The 24,592-nt window shown below is 36.9% G+C and overlaps 1 protein-coding gene across 1 annotated transcript in view; it reads right to left on the bottom strand.

The window, feature by feature from the left end:
* The window catches only part of LOC110568450 (transmembrane protein 131), a gene marked incomplete at its 5' end in the record, with an annotated part of 81,247 nt that overhangs the window by 47,281 nt on the left and 9,374 nt on the right, over positions 1-24,592 (bottom strand). Inside the window, 15 exons of the mRNA XM_064372093.1 lie at positions 42-180; positions 2,186-2,303; positions 2,484-2,559; positions 2,659-2,811; positions 7,033-7,119; positions 8,482-8,586; positions 9,747-9,881; positions 9,968-10,078; positions 11,265-11,435; positions 11,530-11,683; positions 12,489-12,597; positions 15,720-15,828; positions 21,771-21,832; positions 23,092-23,148; positions 23,246-23,396. Of these exons, the coding sequence (XP_064228163.1) occupies positions 42-180; positions 2,186-2,303; positions 2,484-2,559; positions 2,659-2,811; positions 7,033-7,119; positions 8,482-8,586; positions 9,747-9,881; positions 9,968-10,078; positions 11,265-11,435; positions 11,530-11,683; positions 12,489-12,597; positions 15,720-15,828; positions 21,771-21,832; positions 23,092-23,148; positions 23,246-23,396 (1,737 nt within the window). The remainder of the gene's footprint in view (positions 1-41; positions 181-2,185; positions 2,304-2,483; positions 2,560-2,658; positions 2,812-7,032; positions 7,120-8,481; positions 8,587-9,746; positions 9,882-9,967; positions 10,079-11,264; positions 11,436-11,529; positions 11,684-12,488; positions 12,598-15,719; positions 15,829-21,770; positions 21,833-23,091; positions 23,149-23,245; positions 23,397-24,592) is intronic.

Raw genomic sequence — 24,592 nt, forward strand, 5'->3', positions numbered from 1 at the left:
AGTATGTATTTCCAAAAACCAATGTCACTTTGAATACTTACTGAGGAGCAGTTTGTATTAGTAAGTGGAAATTTCAAGTGCCGGGGTGAGCTAAGTATGGAAGGCCAGGAGAGCTCAGCAGTGATTTTCGATATTATATTTTTTTGAAGATCTGTATTTACTTCAAATATAGCACTCAGTCTAGAAAAACAATTTGTAAGTCACTGTATCAAAATGAAACGTCTGAGTCTTCTGAATATAAGAAATTCGATTAGGCTTATGTACTTGAGAAATTTTATGCTGGTCCTGAAAAAACACGTTTATTCGTTATAGTATTTTACTATGCTTGTAATGCTGTATGATGTCTCTATACTGGCACAAAGAGTTGCCAAAATATCTGTCACAGATCCTCTGTATTGTTTCTGTACTGAATATGGAAAGGATGATAAATCTTAGGAATAGTACCTACCAATGGCATTAATGTAATCCTGTGTTAGTTTAGAAAAACCTTCCCAAGTATAAATTCAGTAGAAAAAGCTGGTCTATATTAGATAACCTGTTTAGAAAATTCAGGCATATGCAGGTAACACATGATGTTACACAGACCCTAAAGGATCTTACGTGCCTAGGGGAAAGATCTAGACATTCACAACCAGGGTGCTAATAACATTTTCAGTAGAACTAATGAGAAGGCAGTACATTGCTTGGCATATGGCTTTTTTCCCCCTTGATATAAAAACCATCAGAATCCTCACATTCAATGAAGACATCAGTAGACAACAGAGGTAAAACCTATGAAGGTTTTGTGCAGATACATGTAAAGCTTTCAGCAATATTCAGGACCTCATCTGAATATTTCCCTACTCATATGTGTGTATAAGCCAGCTGCTTAGAATTCACAACACATTCCCAAGGACACATTATAAATGGGGCTAAGATCGCTGGGACTAAACGCTGAAGCATATTTTAACCCCTAACACTACTGCTGTGGTGTTACGATCACAGTTAAGAGTACAGGTGTATAAGACTAGTAGCAGAAATCTTCTGTAATGCACACGTGACAAAGTAACACAAAGGCAGGAGCAGGGAGAACATCACATCTACTGTGTACTTAGGACATCAGGACAGACAGGGAGCCCAGGTCTTAGCAATGGGGTGCTGGGGACACAGGGAGGAAGGCAGGCTTTTTGTGGATAGGAGGTGAAGAGGTTCCTTAGCAGCTGACTCTAAGGCAGCACTGTAAGTTATGTGTTCATAATTGGACATTAACATTTGAGGCTTGCTTGTCCTTTATAATGTACACTGTGGAAATACAGGGTACAAAGGAGAGTTTTAATTAGTGTTCTCTCAACAAGTCCATTACGGGAAGTCTCTTCTGTATTCATTTTAACCATCTTAAAGCAAACACTCAACTTTCTTTTGCCTTAAGAAAATTTTTCATAGCAGAGTTCAGATAAACAAACCCTCCAATTCAATTATGAATGGCTTAAGAATTTACAGTACTCTTAAATGGGAATATCTTGATGCCAACAAGTATATTTCAAATTAACCGCTTGAGGAGAGCAGTTTCTATCAACTGCCATACTGTCATTATTTTAGTCAAATTCCTTTCTGAAGTACACGAAAAGACTAGATTTCTATACTACTAAATCAATACATTTTTGTTTTGGAATCCAGGTGTAGTATTGATTTGTCATTAGAAGTACATTTCCTACCTGCCAAAGAAACATTGTGGAGCCTGCCCTGTGAGCTCCCTAACAACTCAGCACTTAGAAAGGAAGGAGGCATTGTTTTCACAATAAGCAAACAAACACTCGATCTTGCACCAAGTGTCTAGGTGGGTGTAAACCTAGTTTTCCTTGCCTTTAACAGAGGTCAGTGGTAGGTAAAAACTTTCTTTCCTATGCAAATAGATGAGTCTAAGGTGAATACTGTAGTCATCCTACATAAGGACAACTTCAAATATTTTCTTGGAGTATAAGAAGTATCTAAAGCACTGGAGAAAAGAGAAAAATGACAGTATGTATATTTCCAAGCAACATATAGTTAAAATGGCAATTTAAGATGTCTCACTAGTAACTTTCTGAAAATCAGGCATTTTTTCTTAGCTATAAAGCCAAACAATCTAATATAAGAATAAAATTTAGAAAGCAATATGTTTCAAACTTGTAAAGATGGCTAAAATAAATAAACATAAACCACTCACCTATGACCTGAATTTTCCTTTATTCCTGTCCAGCTCTTGAAGAGGCTTTGATGCAAATCCCAGTCAGCACCCCACATATCTTCCTGCATGGCTACACCAGGCTGCACTTTGGGTTCAGCTAAAACAAGGAAACATGTTATGACATATTTAACCTGCATCTATACCCACCTGTCAATTTTCCTTCAAATAATTTCTATAGTAACAAAAGACGGTAATGTACTTTCAAAGTGGCAGCCTCTTATTAAAAACATATTTTTGGGGCAGTGAAAACATGTGGGAGAACAGCAAGATCACTTACATTTGGATAGAAAAGGCAAGCCAGCATAGCAATGATCCCCACACTGTAGTCCAGGATCAAAATAAATGTTTGCAATCTATAAAGAGGCACAGGAGAATCATGAATTTCAAATCCACAGAAGGTCATAAAACAAAATATTAACCGATGGGAATTCTCAAATATAACGTCTTCAAACCTTTGATTTTTTTCCTGGCTCCAAGTCTTCCTTATTGCCCCGTAATCGTTTATAGTAAAATCGCACATCTTCTGACAAAGATCGTATTTGCTGTATTTTTACCTTCTGTGAGAAGGAATTCATGATATTTAAACTTTGATGAACTATTTTCCCCTGAAGGAAGAAAGCAAAAAACAAACTCATTTGTATATGGTTAAATTTTCTTAAGATAACACACTTTAGAGTAGACAAACATATTTCTAGGAAACCAAAGCCCAAAAGCTATTTTAGAATGTCCATCAGTTGATGATCTCTAAACTGTAATCAATAGCCAAGAAAATCCCACAAAAAAAGAAACTTTTTTTCCTTACTATGGCATGTTACAGAAAAATCAGGAGGACAAATCTTGCAATCTTGTTGACAATCGATTGACGTAACATTCACACTTTCATGTTAAGATATTGAGGATGCCAACAAAGTACAAACAGAGATAGCTCTAAATAAAGAGAATGGCCACTTTCAGTTTGTAAGTGGGTTTTGTTTATATCAAGGTAAGAATGCCCTGAAATAACTGAATTATAAAATCTAAAGCCAAACAGGACAAAATCACATTTTTTTCCTTAAAAGTTTTTTCATTAAGAAAAATGTATGTCATTTGTGCCAAAGAGAAATTAGACATCTTTTAAAATGATAGGTTGTCAAGTATCTTATTAAAACAGCATACGGGCCACGCGCAGTGGCTCATGCCTGTAATCCTAGCACTTTGGGAGGCTGATGCAGGCGGATCAGTTGAGGCCAGGAGTTCGAGACCAGCCAGGCCAACATGGTGAAACCTTGTCCCTACTAAAAATACACACAAAAAATTAGCAGGTGTGGTAGCACACACCTGTAATCCCAGCTACTGCGAAGGCTTAGGTAGGAGAATCACTTGAACCTGGGAAGCAAAGGCTGCAGTGAGCTGAGATTGCGCCACTGCACTCCAGCCCAGGTGACACAGCGAGACTCCATTTTAAAAACAAACAAACAAACAAAAAACCCAGCAAACAGATCAAACTGTTAAATAACCAGCAATTTCTCTTACCAGTCACAAGCTTCTCTCTGTGACAGGGTACCAAATTTTAAATTAAAAAATTAAATGATTTATATAATCTTCAAGAATTATATTACAATCTTTCTTTTGGCTGAATACAAAATTTTATTTTTGTAGATTCCTCCTTATTTGAAGAGGTCTCTAAAATGATTAAACCCACTTTTTAAACATTTGGAATAAAAAATACGGAAGTGAAGAGCGTGCACAGGAAAAAGGGTGGAATGACGGTGACGCTGAGGCCAGTGTTCTTCATTTACACAGCCCAGTGAGGCTAAAACAACCGACAGCCAGCAGAGGGCAGGCATGCAGCTGCGACGCTGACGGGAGCCCTAAGGCAGTCAAGGCACTTGGTGTACTTGGAATAACTACTTCCCTTGTGTCTTGTCTCTCAGGGGTGTGGGGGATCAAAAAAGCTCACAGATAGAAACGCTGCTCTCGCAATTCTATTCAAATATTAAGCTACGAGTTATGTGAAATGTGTATTCTGGGATATTGTTTCCAGTCATCTCTAGTATTCTCCATCGGATAAAGAGATTGACAGGATTTGGTAATATAGAGGTAATTTAGAATTCCGAGCAAGTATCTGGTCCTGTAAGACACTTAAAATAATCTGAAAGCTTAATCTGAAGCTGTTCAAAACCAACCCCTCCAAGTCTCATGCTGAAATGTGATCCCCAGTGTTGGAGGTGGGCCTTATGAAAGACGTTTGGGCCATGGGGGTGGATCCCTCATGAATGGCTTGGTGTGTTCTGACCTCGTGGTAAGGAGTTCTCATGCCATTAGTGTGCACAACCACTGGTTGTTAAAAAAGACCCTGGCATCTCCTTCTCCTCTCTCTTGCCATGTAATCTTTGCACATGCCAGCTCCTCTTCACCTTCCAACATGAGTGGAAGCAGTCTGAGGCTCTCACCAATGCAGATGCCAAGGCCATGCTTCCTGTACAAACCCCAGAACTGTGAGCCAAATATACTCTTTTCTTTATAAATCACCCAGCCTCAGGTACTCCTTTATAGCAACACAAATGGATCAAGACCAATGTCTTGTTTTTATACACATGCTTTCTCCCTTATTCCACTCACGGGCCTTTTCACTGTGTCATCTTGCTGTCTTCTCAACTGAACTATTCCCTCCCAGGATTTACAGAGAGATTAAAGACATCACTGATTGAGAAGGTAAAGGAAGGAAGAAACATGGCTCTTTCGGATAAATAACAAAGTCAAGAATTTTGTATAGTCAGTACAAAGTAGAATGACAGGAAGATGAGGGTTTAATTAAGACCCAAACTTAAATGTGATGAAACTAGTAATTCAAAATTTGTTTGTTTTTTTTTTTTTTGAGATGAAGTCTTGCTGTCACCCAAGGTTGGAGTGCAGTGGCCCAATCTTGGCTAATCGCAATCTCCGCTTCTCGGGTTCAAGTGATTTTTCCTGCTTCAGTCTCCTGAGTAGCTGGGATTACAGGCATGCGCCACCATGCCCATCTAATATTTGTATTTTTAGTAGACATGGGGTTTCACCATGTTGGTCAGGCTGCTCTCGAACTCCTGACCTCATGATCCGTCTGCCTCGGCCTCCCAAAGTGCTGGGATTACAGGCGTGATCCACTGCACCTGGCCAAAATTTCTATCTTTAAGAAGCTAAATGTTGAATTTAGGTTTTATGGTACAGGTTGAGTATCCCTTATTTAAAATACTCGGGGCCAGAAGTATTTTAGATTTCATTTTTTTTTTTTGATTTTGGAATATTTACATATATATAATGGGATATCTTGGGGACAGAATTCAAGTCTAAACATGAAATTCATTTATGTTTCATATACATCTTATATGCATAGCCTGAAGGTAATTTTATTAAAATAATTTTGTGCATGAAGCAAAGTTTTGACTGAAACCCGTTACATGAGGTCAGGTGTAGAATTTTCCACTTGTGGTCTCAAAATGTTTCAGATTTAGGAACATTTTGGATTTCATTTTTGGGTAAGTGGTGTTCAAACCCACTATTGTCTCCCACCACTAGGATATGAGACACTTTTACGTTTGCCCTGGTATTCCTGAATGGACTGCATCACCTTCTTGCAAAAGGCAGGGTCTTCTCCTGGTTTTCCCATTTCTTTTGTCCTTGTTCCCAGGCTCAAACTCTAAGCCGTATTCCTGCCTCCTCTATCTATCCCCCTCCCCATACTTGTTTCAGTCTGTAGGACCTCTTTAGGATATAAGCACAGTTCAAATGATTCACCTGCAATGTCTCTTGCCTACATTCCCTCTCCATCATTTGTTCCTTCATCCATACATTATGTACTAAGTGTCTGCTATTAGTACATACTGTGTACTAAGTGTCTTATCCCTTTCCTAAAGGATCTCAGACTCTCACTGAGGAGGCCAACTTATAAGGAAATATTTATAGCACAATATGAGGCTTGCAACAAGAGGGGTAATTTCAAAGTATTCTAGGATTACACATGAAACAACCAGTACTGTCAAGAGGAGTCAAGAAAGCTTCAGAGAGGAGATGACAATGGAATTGAATCTTTAAAGACACACAGGAGTTCTTTGAAGGGAGGAGAGGAGGAAGGGCATTCAAGGTGGAGAAACAACAAAGGCTTGGAGGTATGAAGGGACTTTATTACCTCTGCCACAGCTATATGCTCAAACCTCCCACTGGCACTTTTCACGTGGACTCTGGCCAGTCTGTGTGTTGGCCTCCAGGCACTCTACTGTCACTTTCATCTGTATCCTCTATTTCTTTCTGCAGAGAGCCAGTCTTTAAAGCTCAGCTCTGATGATGTTAAGTCTCTGCTCAAAAACTTCATACTCTTAGGCACTTAAGTGCATTTAATTTTTTTTCCATATATTCCATTTTCTCTCTTAAAACTTTTCTCCATTCTTGCCAAACTGGACAATTCACTATTGCTTGAACCCACCTCAGACTTTATTGACTCTGTATCCCTGTTGAGCTTGCTCCCTGGCCCTGGATTCCCATCTCCATCTCTGACAGAAGAAATTCTAAGCTGGCTCCCACAGCCCCTGCATCAATGAGATGTGTATTTCCCTCACAGCACTTATTTTCACTCCTCTAGGGCAACTTCTACATTCTGCTTTATAGCCCTGAATTGTGTGTCCATTTCCCTTTCTAGATAGAAAACTTTTTGAGGAAAAGGACTGTATCTCTTTACATCGTCTAAAGTATACTGTCTTTAAAATATATGACTAATAAAGAATAATTGTACTGTAAAAGTCTAGGAACACAGAGCTAAAGGGAAAGGCAAAAAATGAGCAACAAAAAAATTTGTGTATTAATGGTCTTACTGGAAAGGAAGGTGGAAGAACAATGTGCTTAGGGAAGCAGGTCAGTGAGCCTACTGCAATCACAGCCTTCACAGGGATTGTCAGGATCTGTGGAGTCAAGAAGATGACAATAAGTATTCAAGACAGCCTGCTCTTGACAACTACTTTATTGTATTTTGGGGTTAACCTAATTTTGAGATTTGTATTGACAATAACCAGATCTAAACCAGTACTAAAATCACCCATAGATACTGTTTAATCTGTCCAATGTACTCATTAAAAGGTAATGAAATATAACACATTTCCACGGATTTCTCAGTGATTCACTGAAAACATGTAAAAAAGACTAAACAATGGGGAAGGAATAAAGACAGGTTTTTGAAAATATAAATATTTTTGAATTTCAAAATACCAATAATCTATAAAATAGATTTTAAAAAAGAAAGTCAAATTGTACTCCTAAAACAACGTATGTAAAATCTGGCATTTCTAGTTATATAGGGCTCTATTTTTTGACATAGAAATAGACATTAACCTAATTTTAAAAAATGCACTGAACATTCTAGAGTTAGAATCCCATACCAAACTGTGAGTAACTCACAAAGCTACTTTTCTAGGATATTTTTCTTAATTCTTATTTTCACCCATATTAACAAAAATTTATCTTAAATCTGAAATGTATTTATTTATGTCGTGAGTGATAACTATGAATTCCTCATTTTTGGAGGTAACCTGACATACTCTCAACAAATCATTTATTATTAAATGGCCAATTCTGTTTATTTCATAATTACATTTTTTTTTCATGTGGAAGTTGTTTGTGTATACTGAAAACATCTATGAGGGCAAAGGTGGCAGCTTGTTGAATTTAGCAGTGCTTGACTTCCCTAAGGGCTTTTAAATATGAAATTGAAAACATTTAGGTTTGGCAGAAATATATCCATTCAAAATCTTACTGCGTGCATAATAAACTCCACAGAGAATATTTTAATTAAAAGCTTAAATAACATTTAGTCCCCTGACTTTGAATGACTTATGCAAATATAAACGTGAGCACTCAAATTAAGACATGATCTCCTGATTTTATCCTCCTTTTCAGAAATGTTAGACCCTGCCTGCTATTTATGATTGCAGGAACAATCAGAGATATCTAACTCAGAACACTCAGGCTCTGTACAATGACATAACCATCTGCTTAGGCAGGTTTCTAACAAAGCAATTCTAAACGTGCTAAAGGCATTTTTCTGAAGTTGCTTTTTAGGTTAGGAGGTTTGGATTTTATCATAAAACTAAGAGTCTATGAACACCAATTTTCTATAAACTATTATTGGAAAAGCTCAGTTTTTAAGGTATGAAAGTAGTAAACTGTAACTTTATGAGTAAACTTAATTCTTCGTTTTCATAAAAACAAGAAAGAACTGACTTATTCAGAAAAACTCCACTGCCACAAATCCACAATAAAGTCCTTACCTCATAGTCTGTTGTGATCTGGATGGCTCCATCGTGAATCCCCTCTAATTTTTTTGCAGTAAGTTTGACTCTGAAGACTGCAAAATAGCCTGAAGCTAACGTAACCTGTAGATAGTAGAAATATCATTCATTAGCCTTGTTAGTTGAAGTTTCCTATTAAAATGGAAATGAAGGCTATAGTGACAAAATGACTTCCAAATCCTAACATATACCAGTATGACACTGAATTACCACTGTGTACAAATATCTCAAAATAGTGCCCATCCCTTGATATTTCTCTACTACACTTGTTCCATAGGCCACTGAAAAAGCTGGTTCCTGAAGAGGGAGGGGTGTGGTCCTCTTGCTAATAAAGCTCCTCACTCTTCACCCATGAACCTGTATGGCCAAAGGGGCCGGAGCAGAGGGACACAGCCTTCCACCAACCTTTCAGGCACATTGGAGCCTTTAATGTATACACAGCTGGCTCTGCTTCAAGCTCTGTAATGTTAATATTCATATCTTCAGGGCAGCTGAGGCCGCGTATAACAAAACACCAGACCTATGGCATTCCATGGAAATGTATTTGTCAGCACTCTCTGTATATAAGGACATTTGCTTTTTCTTTTGTGAAACTGCCCCAAGAAGTTCTATTCTAACCTGCAGATGAGATATCTGATACTCCTTCTCACAGAAGGTGATTCTAATTCTTTTCCCAGTAGGTAGAAACTCCAATTTCCCCTTTCAGTAGTGGTGAGGGCTGAAACTAATATATTTGTTTTCTCTTGTTTGTGCTCTCTTACAACCAACTGTAACATGTTTATTAGACAGTTAGAAATATGTGGGCAGACTCGCAGTGATCGAACAGTTTGCCTCACTGATAGTGAGGCAGTATCTGGCCAGACATATTACTGTATAATTGAAAATATTTTCTACCAATGTTCAGGGCCATCTCTTTTTCCCCGTAAACTCAATGAACACCAGGTTGGTTTAGCACCCATGGGAATTCTCCTGTAATGACACATGTGTTACAAAAAGATAATTTAAAATTTGTGTGTTATGGAACTTTTTATGAGAAGGCAGGATTTAATCCCTTTGGGTTTCAGTGCCTTCATCATAAAAATAGGGAGTTGAATTATATTGCCTATAAGGTCCTTCTAATAGCAAATAACCAACACTATTATAAACTGCATAAAAATAACAGTGACATATGTAACATAGCAAGGGTCTTCCATTTGCAGTTTAGACATCCATCTTAGTTTAAGGAGACAATAAAGTTTACTTACCGATGATTGATCTGATAAAGAGGATTTTTCAAACTCTGGCAGGTTTGAAATTATTGTAGTTCTGTTGCCTCTTTCCACAGCTACAAGTTCTATTGATAAACCATCTCCTATGATATGCCAACTTTTTATAGCCAACTTTAAAAAAAGATACGAAAATTATTATCACAACGCAAGCAAAAAATCCTTAAATGTGATTTAGAATAAAAACAGATTGCTTTTACCTCAATTGGATTGCTGTTTATAATTGCAAATAAAATATTACTTGCTTCTGTAGCACTCAGTACTCCAAAATCTATGAAACGTTCCTCTATTTTGGGGGGCAATACAAAGTACTAGAAAGATATAAAAGAACCAGATTAAACAAAAAGTCACATTGATGTAACAATATTACCTCTATTAAAGATGTATTAAAGTTCCCCCAAAATTAGCTGGGCATAGTGGTGTGCACCTGTAATCCCAGCTACTCAAGAGGCTGAGGCAAGAGATCATGCCACTGCACTCTAGCCTGGGCAAAAGAGTGAGACTCCCATCTCAAAAAAACAAAAAGCGTGTATTAAAGTTCCTATGCTTTCCGTATATATTCATAAAACCACACATATATATGACATAGTTGAGGGATTTGTATAATGAAAGTCTTTTGAGTAATCCAAATGAAAATAGCCATGGCTTCTGCTGAGCTGCTATTCCTCCTCTGAGGGCACATGAAAGAGGCAGGAAACTAAAGTACTAGCAGAGGTTAAGTGGAGCCCTAGGTGACTGGGCAAAAAGCATGTGGTCTCAGCAAGCATCACCAATGATCAGTGAAACAAAATAACTGAAGCAGGAGTGAGACATTACTGAAGGTCTCTCCAGCTCCAAAATTCTAATCAGTGCCAACTACTTAAAGGGCTACATTTCTAGATGTCCTAGCTTTCTTTTTATCTTTCCTAACAGTTTTATCTCTTATTTAAGCTTCTTTCATTGATCACTCTCAAGATAGCTTTGTTCGGATTTCTTCCCCCTGCTTATTTTCTATACCAGGAGTACCTTCATTGTTTCCTTCTGTGTCATATATATCTTCTAACCTTGTGTGTTTACTACCTTATTTTCTACTTTACTATCTGGTTCTCTTCTTTGTCCTGATATTTCTTGGTTTTAGGTATCTCTTTCCTACATATTACCCTCTTTACCTTCCTTGTATTCTTTTATTCCTACCTATCATTTTTCTTCCATTTAGTTATTTTCTAGATTCCCCATTATTACAATAGTTTAAAAGCATATCCAAGAGAAACCAGAATGTGGAAAAGATCTAAGCAGAGACTGTAACTAGAGAAGGCAACTGTATCACAAGACAGAGCTGCTGGAAAAGGTAAAAACTAGTTACCTGGAGAGGTAAAAATTAACTAGGAGAATTAGATAAATTTGCAGAGCACAGATAATGGCAAACCGTAAGAGTATGAAACACAACTGCTTAATAAAATCTGGAAACATTAAAGGTGGGCAGGGAGTTTAAATGTTAAAGGTAGATAATATACTTACATCTAAAAAGCCTGTGTAAACCCGCACAGGTAAATGAAATTTAGAAGCATTGGTAATAAGTAAAATGTTGTTATCTATGTGCATGGATGATGTGGAAGGCATAAAAAGCAGGGTAAAAATGTATCCTGATTCGTTAGGAAGAATTAAGACTGGTTTGCTGAAGTTATGAACCTGGGAAATGAAACAAGAGGAAAAAAACAAAGTGTCAGTATCACCTGGTTGATAGACCAGGGGAAATTAAAAGTATAAGGGCTCCCGGACATACTTTAAACATTGTTTTGGCTTCTTCTGGTAGCAACACATCGTGAATGAGGATTGCAAAACTGAAAGTGTTAGTAAGGTAAATTGGCCTTTCCACAGGATCAGCAGGACTGTCTCGGACGTGAAATAATGTTGCAGCGTGATCAAATCCCAAATAACTATTCAAAAAAACAAGAAGAACAAAATAAATCATTTTTATTTCCATGTCTTAATTTAAAATCTAAGTTTGTTATGAGTAATAATTTACATTTAGCATTAGGAACTGTATTTAAGAATTAGAGCTATATTATCATGATTGACTACATAATTTAAAACAAAATTTAGCTTGTAAAATATTGAAATCTAATCTAATGAACCATTCTCCAATGAATGATATGAATCAAACAATTAGAATAAAAAAATGTATCAACAGAAAAAGCTTTACTTTACTTTGAAGAAAATCATGTTTACCACTGAATTGCAAGGAGCTTTGTTAAGATGAATCTTTGTCAAGTTGGGTATTATATTGGTTAAAGTATAATTGAAAATGAACAACATGTTACTTTCCATTTATAAAAATTTGTAATTCTAGAAATGTTTATGAATTTATAAAGAAATATAAAGAATTTTGTTTCAAGTGCCAAAATAGTTTAATAACAGGCCACAATCACTTACATATTACAAACAAATGACAGAAAGAAAATGGTTCAAATGATTTAAATACTACTAAAAAATCAATTACTGAATCATTAAGTCTTCATTTAAGCCCAATCCTATCATCCCACTTACCTTTTCTTCTAAGGAAGTAAAACATACACAAAATATAAGAGGTTTTTCTCTTTTATTAGTTGAGGCTGTTCTTTTCAAATATAATTCCATCAAGTTTATGGGAACATGGCTAGTATTTCTGCAGGTCATTTAGTAGGAAAACATAATTTGCTGATTAGCAAAAAGTTATAAAACTTATTTTAAAAAGAAACTCACCCATCTAAAACTTCTGCTTGATATGGTATTTCAAGTTTAGAATAACTCTTTTCCTTTGCTTTAACTGTTATTTTCCCAGAAAACTGAGATGGCTTTTTTGCCTTTGATGCTGAAAGGAAGCATAAAAAATAATCTGTTACCTTTTACTACCAAAGAGAATTAGTGACTTTATGTAAATTGACAAAATCTTAAAAAAGTTGAGCTTCCAGATTGGCCAACAGAATACTTTTATAGTATTTTAAATGAAACATCACATTTTTCATACAAAAGGGGGGAAAATGCTTTATTTTTCCTATAATAAGATATGCAGATAATGAATTAGCCTAGCTGATGAGCACAGTTCAGGAGTCAAAACACCATATCTAAGCTGCTTGCTGTAGCCACAGGCTTTGGCTTTACTTACAGCAGAATTTCTCATCCTTGGCACTGTTAACATTTCAGGCCAGATGAATTCTTTGCTGCAGGAGATGTTTTGCGTACAGCAGGATGTTTAGCAGCAACCCAGACGCTACTTGCTAGATGACAGTAGCATCCCTGTGGCTGTGACTACAAAAAGTGCCTCTTGACAATGCCAGATATCCCCTTGGAGGCAGAATTACCCCCCACTTAGCCCTGCTGATTTATACTTGAACTGAGTAAGAAGTAACATTTCTTGTATGGCCAAAGTCTTGCTCTATCACTAATAAAGTAGCATGGTATAAGAAAAGCCAAGAATTAAGAGCTCTTATTTCTCAAATCAGCCAACCAGGAAACTCATGGTATAAGAAGAGATAAATCCCCTCCTGCCATCATATTAAATTGTCCTCACAGATGAAGTAAAATCTTTAGATTTTGTAGCAGTTTTAGATAATCCTGGCTGGGTGCAGCGCCTCAGGCCTGTAATCCCAGCACTTTGGGAGGCTGAGGTGGGTGGATCACCTGAGGTGAGGAATTTGAGACCAGCCTGGCCAACATGGTGAAACTCCATCTCTACTAAAAATATAAAAATTAGCCAGGTGTGGTGGCACGTGCCTGTAATCTTAGCTACTCAGGAGGCTGAGGCAGGAAAATTGTTTGGGCCTGGGAGGCGGAGGCTGCAGTGAGCCGAGATTGTGCCACTGTACTCCAGGCTGGGCTCAATCTCAAAAAAAAAAAAAATCCCACCTTGAATTACAGAAATTAATTCAGTTGGGTCCAATCTAGATACCCATTAGATGGTTCTTTTCAAAGCAAATAAAGAAGCTGTTTATGTTTATCCTCTTTGAAAGACTTTAGGAACACTTCTATTTATGTGAAAAATTCATATGTGAATTCTGCAAATTTGTGTCATCCAATCTCAAGACAAAAAAGAACAAGGAAATGGTATGACATCTAGTGTTTGACTACGTGCAGGCACAGACTTAAGATTTTAAAAATTCCCAGTTCAGTCTCTTATTTGTCTGTTTGCTAGTTATCTATCTCTGGTGCTTTCAATTTTTCATTATTTGTTCTGATGTAAGACTGATTACAAGGGCCACATTTAAGCATTTCATGACATTATATCATGTTATATTTTAGGAAATACAGTGGACAAAAATCTCAAGAAAATTCAGTTGAAAATCATGAAGAATGACTTTTGGTGAGACAGATGTTTGATAAGTGAACACTGCAGAGTTAATACATATGTAAGGTGCATTTTAACAATGTTAAAAGTTAAATAAAACACACTTCCTGACTGATTTTCACAGCAATCTCAGAGGTATTTTGTGTGGGGATCTAGCATGGTGGGGGGAGAGGTGAATGGTGGGGGGTTTTCACATGATATTAAAAATCCACTTAAATGTAGCATTTGCTCTTAAAGATGCTTTCCCTTTTGCTGTTGTATTTAATTTTATATATTTCTCTAAGAAACAATTATCTTAGAGCCTAAGATCTCAGAAGAACCAACACTAATGATATCACGTTTATCTTGAGAAGGGAAACATTCACTGGGTGGTCAATACTGGAGCTAGAGAAGAGTAGCTCTTCACCCTCACAGAGCATGTGGAGAACTTTCTGGCAAGTCTGTGAAAGGTGGATCCTAAAAGTTCTCAGAGGTCAGGAATGACCATTAGCCGCCTCCTCCTCTGTAAGGGAAGACAATGTACCTTCTGATACACTGGTGGGCACAAATGGTCTCTCGGCAGCATCGAAGACACTTTACCACAGATGTGGAAATAACTATGGCATTAATTATCTTCTATAATACTATTTCTTGACAACTGTATCTTGAAGCATGCTACCTATGTGATTTTCATCCCTTAGGAATCATCACTGAGCTCACAGGACGAACCCTGAGGCCAGCCCCACCTTCATAAATGCTCCAGACCCCCCCCACCGCCGGCAGAACTCTCCACAGTGAGCAGCAGGTACAGATGCTCTCATAAACACTGTGCGAAGTGTGCCAGTGCCCTCCTACACTCATTGATCAAATACTCTCATCCGAGCTGAGCTTTACCATGTGGACTCTGAGCAGAGGTGGCTTTATCATAAAGCCAAAATTTAAGCTTTATAGCAGCTACTCACTTGTCTGAGTGTCTATGAGAAAAGCCCTGTTCAGAGGTTTGGTTCTCATTTAATTATACATACGGTTAAGCAACCATTAAGTCATTATTTTAAAAATGTTTTTGACAGCAAATTCAAAGAATGCTCCACTAAAGTGGGCAAAACTGAATAAAAAATGCTATAAAAATGGTATAGTCTGGCTTAACATTTCAAGTATCAAAATGTATACTATACATATTAGAAATAGCTAACTGGATAATTCTGCCATGAAGTCTATTATTTTAGCTTAAGCAGGGCCATCCGCTTTGCCTATAAAAGCCAATATATGAAAATATTACAAACAATACTTTTTATTTTTGCTGTCAAATTCAAACATGCTTCTGAACTTTGAATATATCGTAACTTCATAACTAAGGCGAATTAAAATAGATATATGTGTAAAAAGTCTAGCCCAGATTATGGAAATGATTCTAATCCTAATGTATTTGCTAATGTTTTTCTATTGCTAATACTGATTTAGCTTTATATAGTTATGGTATTTTCTCTCATGAATCAATCAAGAGTTCATGACAGTTTTCAGGGGAAAGAAAAAAAAAAAATCAACCTAGGCAGTAATATAAATTCTAATGGTAAGACAGTTTGGATTTCTATATTAAGATGTCAATATAGATGCTTTCTAGTTTATCAAAATAACATCACTCTATCAGAGAGAAAAAGGTGAATACTTGCCATCAAAACTAATGCTCGCAACCTTGGTGTATTTACTTTCTGATGCTTTTAATGTAATTGGTTTAAAGTGTACCGTTATAGCATCATTTTGTGGTGTAGGTCGAATACTCTGCAAAGAGAACAAAAATACACACATGGCATTATTTCAGTCTAATGGTTCAGTTGCTTTATACTGGAAAGGATACTGGAAAAGTAAAGTGGACTCTAAATTTGAAAAGTTTAACTTATGTTGTCTCTTTAAATGGAGTAGGCCACACTGGAAAAACTTCAAATTAATTACATCAGAATATCTTTAGAAGAGAAAATGACCAGAGGAAAACAAGCATGACGGATTTATAAATGTAAGTACCTGAAGACCAACTACATTGGTTGTGAGTACATAAAACATTTAAAAAAGGTAATTACTTTCCAAATGAATGCCTAATTCATACACCACAGAAGGCAACATGAAAAAGACTTATGGATCCCTCTTAAAGAAATTCACAATACTGAGGTAATATCTGAACCATATGATGGTGAAGAATAAACATGAACTTGGAGCTGGTGCCTCAGTGCCAGGGTAGTTTTGCACACTTCATTTCTAATGGTATTTCTCTTTCTCTCTAGACATGGCTCTGTGAGTGAGACATGCTGCTGTCCAGGGAGAGGGCTACACTGCTGGCTATGAGATTGAGCAGTGAGGCAGACCACAGGGATGTTCAGCGTGGAAGTCAGAAAGCTTACATAAAAACATACAGGAAAAGCTTGTACTTGGAGAGCATGCTTTTAAAAAATACATTTTAAGGTACAGTTATTTTTTATTTCCTCACTGACATAAAGCCCTTTCAATTGGAAGGGACTTAAAAGATTCCAACCTCCTTCTCTGTTTTACTAATGAAAAGTGTAACATGATGTTTCAATAGCTAGGCATCAACAGGTCGGACTGAAACTAGGATTCCTGACTCGGTGCAGGGCCTTTCATCTGACATCCTGTTGCACAAACACGTATCACAAAATCGTGGTACTGTATAAAACTCTTGATTTAACAAAATCTTCCTTTATAATTACTTTGAATCTTAACCTTGGTCTGAATCCTCTTGGGTTATTCTGTTGAATTTGAATGGCTTTATAAACTTGTCAAAGCCTGTCATTTCCTGGAGAAAAGAACACTGTCCTTTTCTGTGAAACTTACCAGGCAAGCCCCTTAACAGGGGCACAGTCAGATCCAGCAAGTCACTATGTTCTTTCCCCTGGCTCCCTGTCTGCTCTTTTCAGCCCATTTATAAAGGTAAAATCTGCCTCAACAGAACATTTAAGGGCAGTCTCTTGAAGGTGCAATTCGCATTTGAGTGTGCAGAGAGAGAACTATCCCTGTGTGCTGTGTGTGGGATCATAGGGAATGAATCTGATTATATAATAATGATCAAAGATACTGCTGGAGCAGCTCCCTTTCCATTAGTGGGTTAGTCCTGGGCTGTTCATGGGGTCTGAAATGAAGGCCCTAAGGATAGTTCTGTGGGCCTCAGGCTCTCTTGGTATTTTAACTCTTTTTAACTTCCTTCCTTTTTCTTCTTTAAGAACTCTTCCTCATTTGCTTTTGGATCTCTAGCTGGGGCTGGGAATGATTTGTTCATGTAATACTTTTACTTACCAAGAGCTTGCTGTTACTAGCAACATTTAAAATACAAATTTCTTCATTCACTGAAAGCTGTGTGTGTGTAACAAAACAAAGCAGAGTCTGAATTGTAAGAGAAACTACAAACTGGGAAAAGTTCTATTTGGTTTTACTATACTGTATTACCCATACTAACACTTCTTCCAAAGAAAAGAAAATCAGTACAGACGTATATGTGACAATCCAGTGGCATCACTTTACGCAAAAAAAAGATATTTAACTAGAGATGTGAACTTGAGTCAGCTGCCCATCTACTTTGGGGCTCACTTTTTCCACCTGTAAAAAAATCCTGGCCAGGCACAGTGGTCACACCTGTAATCCCTGCACTTTGGGAGGCTGAGGCGGGTGGATCTGGCCAAGATGGTGAAACCCCGTCTCTACTAAAAATTAAAAAAAAATGAGCCGGGTGTGGTGGTGCGCATCTGTAATCCCAGCTATTCAGGAGGCTGAGGTAAAGAACTGCTTAAACCCAGGAGGTGGAGGTTGCAGTGAGCCGAGATTGTGCCACTGCACTACAGCCTGGCGCCTGGCAACAGAGTGAGACTCTGTCTCAAAAAAAAAATCTTAAGGGGATAGACTATTTTCTGAGATTCCCATCATCTACAACATTTTGTGATTCAATTAATTTTGCTTTTTTTCCTCTGCAAACGAGCCACTTTTATCTTGAGGCCAAGCTTTGTTAGAGACGTGATCACATGAAACTCTGTAGTTTGCAGACGACTTCCACAGATACGGCTCCTGAAGTTCTTCACTGGCTCTACTGAATATGATCCAGCAACGATGAAGGCCTGACCATTTTTCAACATACTTAAAGACTAGAAGTGGCAGTTCATCAGTAACAAGCACAACATTTTTTGAGTGTTAGCCTGTACAACACCAAGCCAGAAACAGCTAAGCAAGGATGTTGATTAACATAGAGCCACTGTAAGTAGTAAGAACTTAAAATAGTTGATGAAATTTTTTTTCATATGAAACACACCACTTTAAGATTTCCCTCACCAGATAAAAACTTTACATTAGTACTGCTACCCAAGTATGTTACAGTAATAGCAGATAAATATTCAACTGACAACTCATGTTTTACACAAATTGTCTGAATCGTTCACTTATTAAGGAAAAACAAATCCAAACTGTTAAGATCCGTTTTCCAGGGAAACAGAAACAAAGCAAACAAACAAACCCAAGACAAAACACTGAAGTAGCTGACTCATTCTGTGGCTTTAAATGAGAACTAATACACAATCATCACCTTGTAGTAAGCATATTTATACAAAAAACCTGTTTTATATTAGTGACTAACTATTACTAACTTAAAGATAATCAAGAAGTGGAAACACTATGGCAAGATTCCCAGGAAGGGCAGCTCGCAAACTCACCTATGTTCTAAATATAGTTCCAGGTTTTTCTTATGACATTCAGACCCAACTAATGCTCAGTAACCCTCAAGTGAGAGTCAAGGGTCCAGAACATTCTAAAACTGCTTATAAAAGCACTTGAGCAAACAAGGAAAATAATCTTTCAGCATTTAACAATGGTATTTTTAATAATTTGTGTACAAATTCACTAAAGCATGTATGTTAAGCTGATATTCTGATTCCAATGTCAATTACCAAAAGAAACCTCATGCAAACATTCCTCTGAAGACATTTCAGGCAAACTTATTCTGTCATTTATATAGCACTAATGTTTTGTAAATGTTGAAAAAAGCCATTTTCTCAAAGTTGCATTATAGACAAACTAGGAGAGTTTGGACCTGTTGCATCCTGTCCATTAGCAGGTGAGGAACTTCTACTTGGAATTGCTTGCTTTAGTAATCCTAGATCAGAAAGAGAATAAATTCCCTGTAGGGGAATGAAAAAAAAAAATTGTGCCCACAGCAACCTTGGTTCGTATTCAAGTCACAGCACCAAAAAAAAAAAAAAAAAAAAAAAAAAAAAATTCCAGCTTCTAGGACTGCTTAGCAAATCCTAAAAATTCTGTTTGTGAAACAGAAGGAGGCAGGAACCCTTCTAAATATGTATCAGTCTCTAAGCTTGGTGAATTATGCAGAAATGCTGAAACACACAGGAAAAACCTTAGGAAGAGCTCTTAAAACTCAGTTTCCACTGTAGGTGGGCTCACCCCATAACTAATAAGGTGGGAAGTCTAAATCACCATCATTTCTCAGGCTGACTGCTAAATCAGATCCCAAGTGGTCTCCTTTGCTTTCTGCCTTTCCATGTCTGTAGTTCACTCTCCACAAAGTAGCTACAGTGACCTTTTACAACACATAAATCAGATGATATCACTCTCTTGTTTAAAATCCTGTAACAATTTCCCATTATACTTAGAATAAAATCTAAATATCTCCTGGAGTTCCAGGAAGCCCTGATTAAAAGTGAGGTCAATGGGGTGGGGAACCCTGGTGGTCTGATTCACTGCTATATTCTCAGTTCTTATATAGCAGCTGGCATTTAGCTGATGCTCATTAAATATCTATTGAATGGGTGAATGAAGGAGGAAATAAGACAAAACTACCAAAACACTGGCAGTTTGGGCTTTGAATATTATAAAAGACACACATATAGGTAGGTACAAATGTATTATATTAATAGAGATACAGATATACTGATATATAGGTTTTTAACAGAAATAATTGACTATGCAATTAAAATGATATATTCATAAAGATATGATTGCTAAGTGGCATTATATATCTAACATACTTTCATGTTTCATGTAACGTTTACTTTTTTGAGACAGGGTCTTGCTCTGTTGCCCAGGAGTACAGTGGCGTAATCTTGGCTCACTGTAACTTCCACCTCTGACGTTCAAGCAATTCTCCTGTCTCAGCTTTCTGGTAGCTGGTACTACAGGCGTGTGTCACCATGCCCAGCTAATTTTTGTATTTTTAGTACAGACAAGGTTTCGCCATGTTGGCCAGGCTGGTCTTGAACCCCTGACCTCAAGTGATCCAGCTGTCTCAGTCTCCCAAAGTGCTGGGATTACAGGCATGGGCCACCATGCCTGGCTTACCTTTGCATTTTTTATAGTTGTATAAGTCACTTAAAAAAAAAAGCTCTCAGCTTTCCTATTTGGAAAACTAGGACCGCTGCACCTTATAGGATTGTTGTATTAAATAAAGTAGTACATTTATTACAGAACAATATTAGCATAGTGCCTAACCCAGTAAGAGCAAAAATGTTCACTTACAATGTATCCAAAAACTCCTTAGTAAATAAGAAAAGCACAAGCATGGTACTATTTAATTCCATGTCATAAGTGAACTGAATACTAGTTTTTCATTCAGATTCTTAGGGTTAATTGCCAATTTCATTTTTCTATAAAATGTTTATTGAAAAAGATATGTTTCAGTTCATCTATTGTATATAAAAAGTTAGGCTGGTTTGCTTAGGCTAAGTAAAGGCACGTTCCCAGCAAATCCCCAAATTACATTAGGAGAAATGCTAGGTCAGGTATGAGGACACTGTCTGCCCCCCAATCCCACTAGTAAGGAAGGTCACTGCACATCAGAATGTGGTTACCTGGGAGGTTCATCTCTTGCTTCCTCACTGGGGTTTGTATATTCTCCTCTCTCTGGTTTACTCCACCAGCTGGTGATAAAATCTGGGTTTGGTCATTGATGGACAAAGGTCCCTCAAATCTCAAGCCCACAAGATCTCATTTTATCAGTTCACTGAAGTTTCTGGCATTAGCACAAATTATAATAAAAATGTTCTATTTTCCTATATAATGATTCCCTATGTATATATCTTGGAGACCTCATGAGGGAGAGATTGTGGGCCAAGGCAAAACTTAGATATCCCTTTTTTGCCTAAAACTATCTAATGGCACCTCAATTCCACAATATGGCCTAAAAGTCACTTACTTGTGTGAGGGAGAGAGGGCTTTAGTTTATAATGTGCTGTCTAGGGTAGCTAAATAGCTGCTAGTTAGGGAGCCTGTGACAAGAGTTAATGGCATTTTACCACTACCTACCATATTTTTTTGCTTATTTTCTTCCCAACTCATCTGACTCTTTTTCTTCTTTCCTGCCCATACCTTAACCCTTACAACCAAATCTGATGAAATCCTTATAACCTGTTTTTATTTCTACATGGCCTACAGATTTTAAGATTTATCAGAATCCACAGGCCTTTTATATGACTGTAACTATATAAGAAACTCACGAACTTTGGTTCAAACTGACCTTGGAGAAGATTGCCTGTTTCCCTCTCATCCTTAAAATCTGGGTGGTTGGGGCAGAGCAGGTTTCTCACATCACGCTTAGAACCAAAGTGTCACCAGGTCATCACAAAATAGAAATCTTTTAGAGTAAGGGTTAATTATTTTTAACTTTGTCATACATTTAAAAACAAAGACTACAAAAATTAGGAAAAACAAAAGTAAAAACTTACTGTTATTGGTACATCTTTTGTTCCTGAATTTAATAAATGAAGGTTTAAAACCTTTGGTAGATCTGTTAAAATTGAGGAAAAGAAAGATTTCTTAAAAAGGTGTGCTTTTTAACCAAGTTAGAATCTTTACGTTATATCAAATTGAAGCTATCAATTTGTGAAATACAATGACATTAATAAAAAGAAACATTCGGTGGTAACTGCTTTACTCCTAAGGACATTGTCTATTCTAAGAACTGTTCCCTCTTAAATCAGATTTTTAAAACCCTCCCTCCCAAAAAAAAAAAAATATATATATATATATATATATATATTTTTTTAATGAGACAGAGTCTTGCTCTGTCACCCAGGCTGGAGTACAGTGGCACATTCCTGGCTCACTGTAACCTCCGCTTCCCGGGCTCAAGTGATCCTCCCACGTCGGTCCCCTGCCCCCTCGCTCCAAGTAGCTGGGATTAGAGGCATGTACCACTATGCCCAGCGGACTTTTGTACTTTTTTTTTTTTTAAGTAGAGATGGGGTCTCATCATGTTGGCTAGTCTGGTCTTGAACTCCTGGCCTCAAGTGACCCGCTCGCCTCCACCTCCCAACGTGCTGGGATTACAGGCATGAGCCATCATGCCAAGCCCCCAAAATATTATTTTTTTTTAGTAAACTCAGACACTACTAATCTTTTAGCTTTCCAGCAAAACATAATGAAGCAATTAATAATTTACAATGTAAAAATACATTAAAAGCAAATCTAATTTTTAAACATGTGGTCTTCAATCTTAAACAACTATATTTTATTATATATAGTCCATATAGATCCCAAATTACAAGTACTCTTAAGTTTTTCCTTAATAAAAATCTTTACTTGGTTTTTAATATTAGAATTTGAATTCTCTGAACAGCTGCAATAAACTTTTAACATTTTGTCATAATGTAACTTAATAACTCATATCTAAATAAAATCCAAAAGTAAATATTTTGATTTTACTTTACTATTACAAAACGAAAAGAGTCAGGATAACTGAATGCATGGGCAACTGGATTAAGAAACTAGAAAACTACTTTCTGTCTCAATCATCCATTTAGATAACTTCAATTATCCCATGGCCTTTTTTGTCAACCAGGTAAGCAATGCTGCCCACCCCTCAGAGGAATGGGGTATAAACTTGTAAAGGTGCTGAGTCTGAATAGGAGACTTCTACGAGATCATGCAACCTACTGAGAAATAATGTTTAAAGTTGAATTACAAAGTATAGTAGAGCCATTCAGCACTGAATACAGGGATTAAAAAAAAAAAACTCTATAAAGACTCTTTTAAAAGATTTTTTACCTTGTGTTCTTAGTGTACCAAAATCTAACATTTCAGTTGAGGAATAAATTCCAGGAGCTTGGAAAAAAGAAAAGTCAACAATTATTCTTCACTTTGCCAGAGTAAGCTATACTGAAAACAAAACAACTTTCAATTTCATCAGTTTTCCACTAACCTGTAGTAACTTCAACCTCAACAGGAAGGATAATAAACTCTGTGCTGTCTGAAGCATTAGTCTTTATTCTTATGAAAGCTGTGTGATTATCCGCTTCTCTAGAAGAAAAACTGGCTCTCATCACTCCCTTGGTTTCATAAGGAGGAATTTCCTGACAAGTTAACAGACCATAATGTAGCACAGCTTTTGTAATGTGGCAAAACCACCATATTTTATTGAATTAAATGACACTGACTGAAAGATGGGTATTTTATATACCTTTAAAAAAGAAATGCATTGTAATTAAACCAATATATAACACACACTCCAATTCTGGGTAACTTTAAAATGTGAAAAATGTGCTGTTTAGAATTGATGAAATATGATATGTAAAGTGAGCAAACTAAAAGAAGTCAAATAATCTGAAAACAAATTGTGTTACAAAATCATCATTAAAAGGTAAAACTAATCTACAAAATCAGTTATTTTTTTTAACATGCTAGTTAGTGGTGCTCGGGTATATAACTCAGTATTGAAATTTAACCAACAGAAATGTCACCATCAGAGGAAAATACTTTTCTAGAAGTCCACAAGAACTTCCATAAATGATAACCAGCAAGGCTTAGACTCTCTTTCATTGAAACCTAACAACGCAAAGCTTCTCAAGCTAATCCACAGTTTACCAACTGCATTCATGTAAGACAGCACACATTTTCAGTCCTATAATGAGAGAACATTTATACACTAAAAGGAAGACTTATTGCAAAAAAAAGTTTGAGGTATAATCTCTTTCCTGGTTTTAGAACAATATGGCTCCCTGGCGACTGCTGGAATTTCTTCTCTGTACAAATCTTTCAGCTTATTTTAGGAGATCCCTGTGTTCTAGAGCTTAGCGGCCTTCACTTATTCCTACTTTCCTTTTAGTCCCAAAGTAGTAAACGGGTGACTGAAATCCTCTTAGGATTGGAGGGATGGACCATCCACTCCCCAACTCTAGGGAGTTGACTTGGTCTATGGGGCTTTTTCACGTACACCAAAACAGGCTGGAGGTGAGATCACAGCCCATTGGCTTTTTCCTCAGTCTAGGTTTGTAGGAATAAGAATTACTGTATATTTTTTTGCAGCCACTAGGACTATAAGAACATGACGCTATTCTGTTATCATTCTTGACTATTTAGAAATCTGAATTCTTTTATGTTTATTTATTAGATACTAATTATATTTGACAGGAAGTTTTTAGTTCTATCTAGAATCACAATATGCACAGATTTAATAGTCTGCATTTAATCCTCATTGTTTTATAGATGATTTTTGCATCAACCACCATAATTTCTTTTTTTTTAAAAATATATTTTATTGCACTTTAGG

This window comes from Aotus nancymaae, unplaced genomic scaffold (assembly GCF_030222135.1).
Source record: "Aotus nancymaae isolate 86718 unplaced genomic scaffold, 86718_ANA_hifiasm-v0.15.2.pri h1tg000341c, whole genome shotgun sequence".
In the NCBI taxonomy this organism is placed as follows: domain Eukaryota; kingdom Metazoa; phylum Chordata; class Mammalia; order Primates; family Aotidae; genus Aotus; species Aotus nancymaae.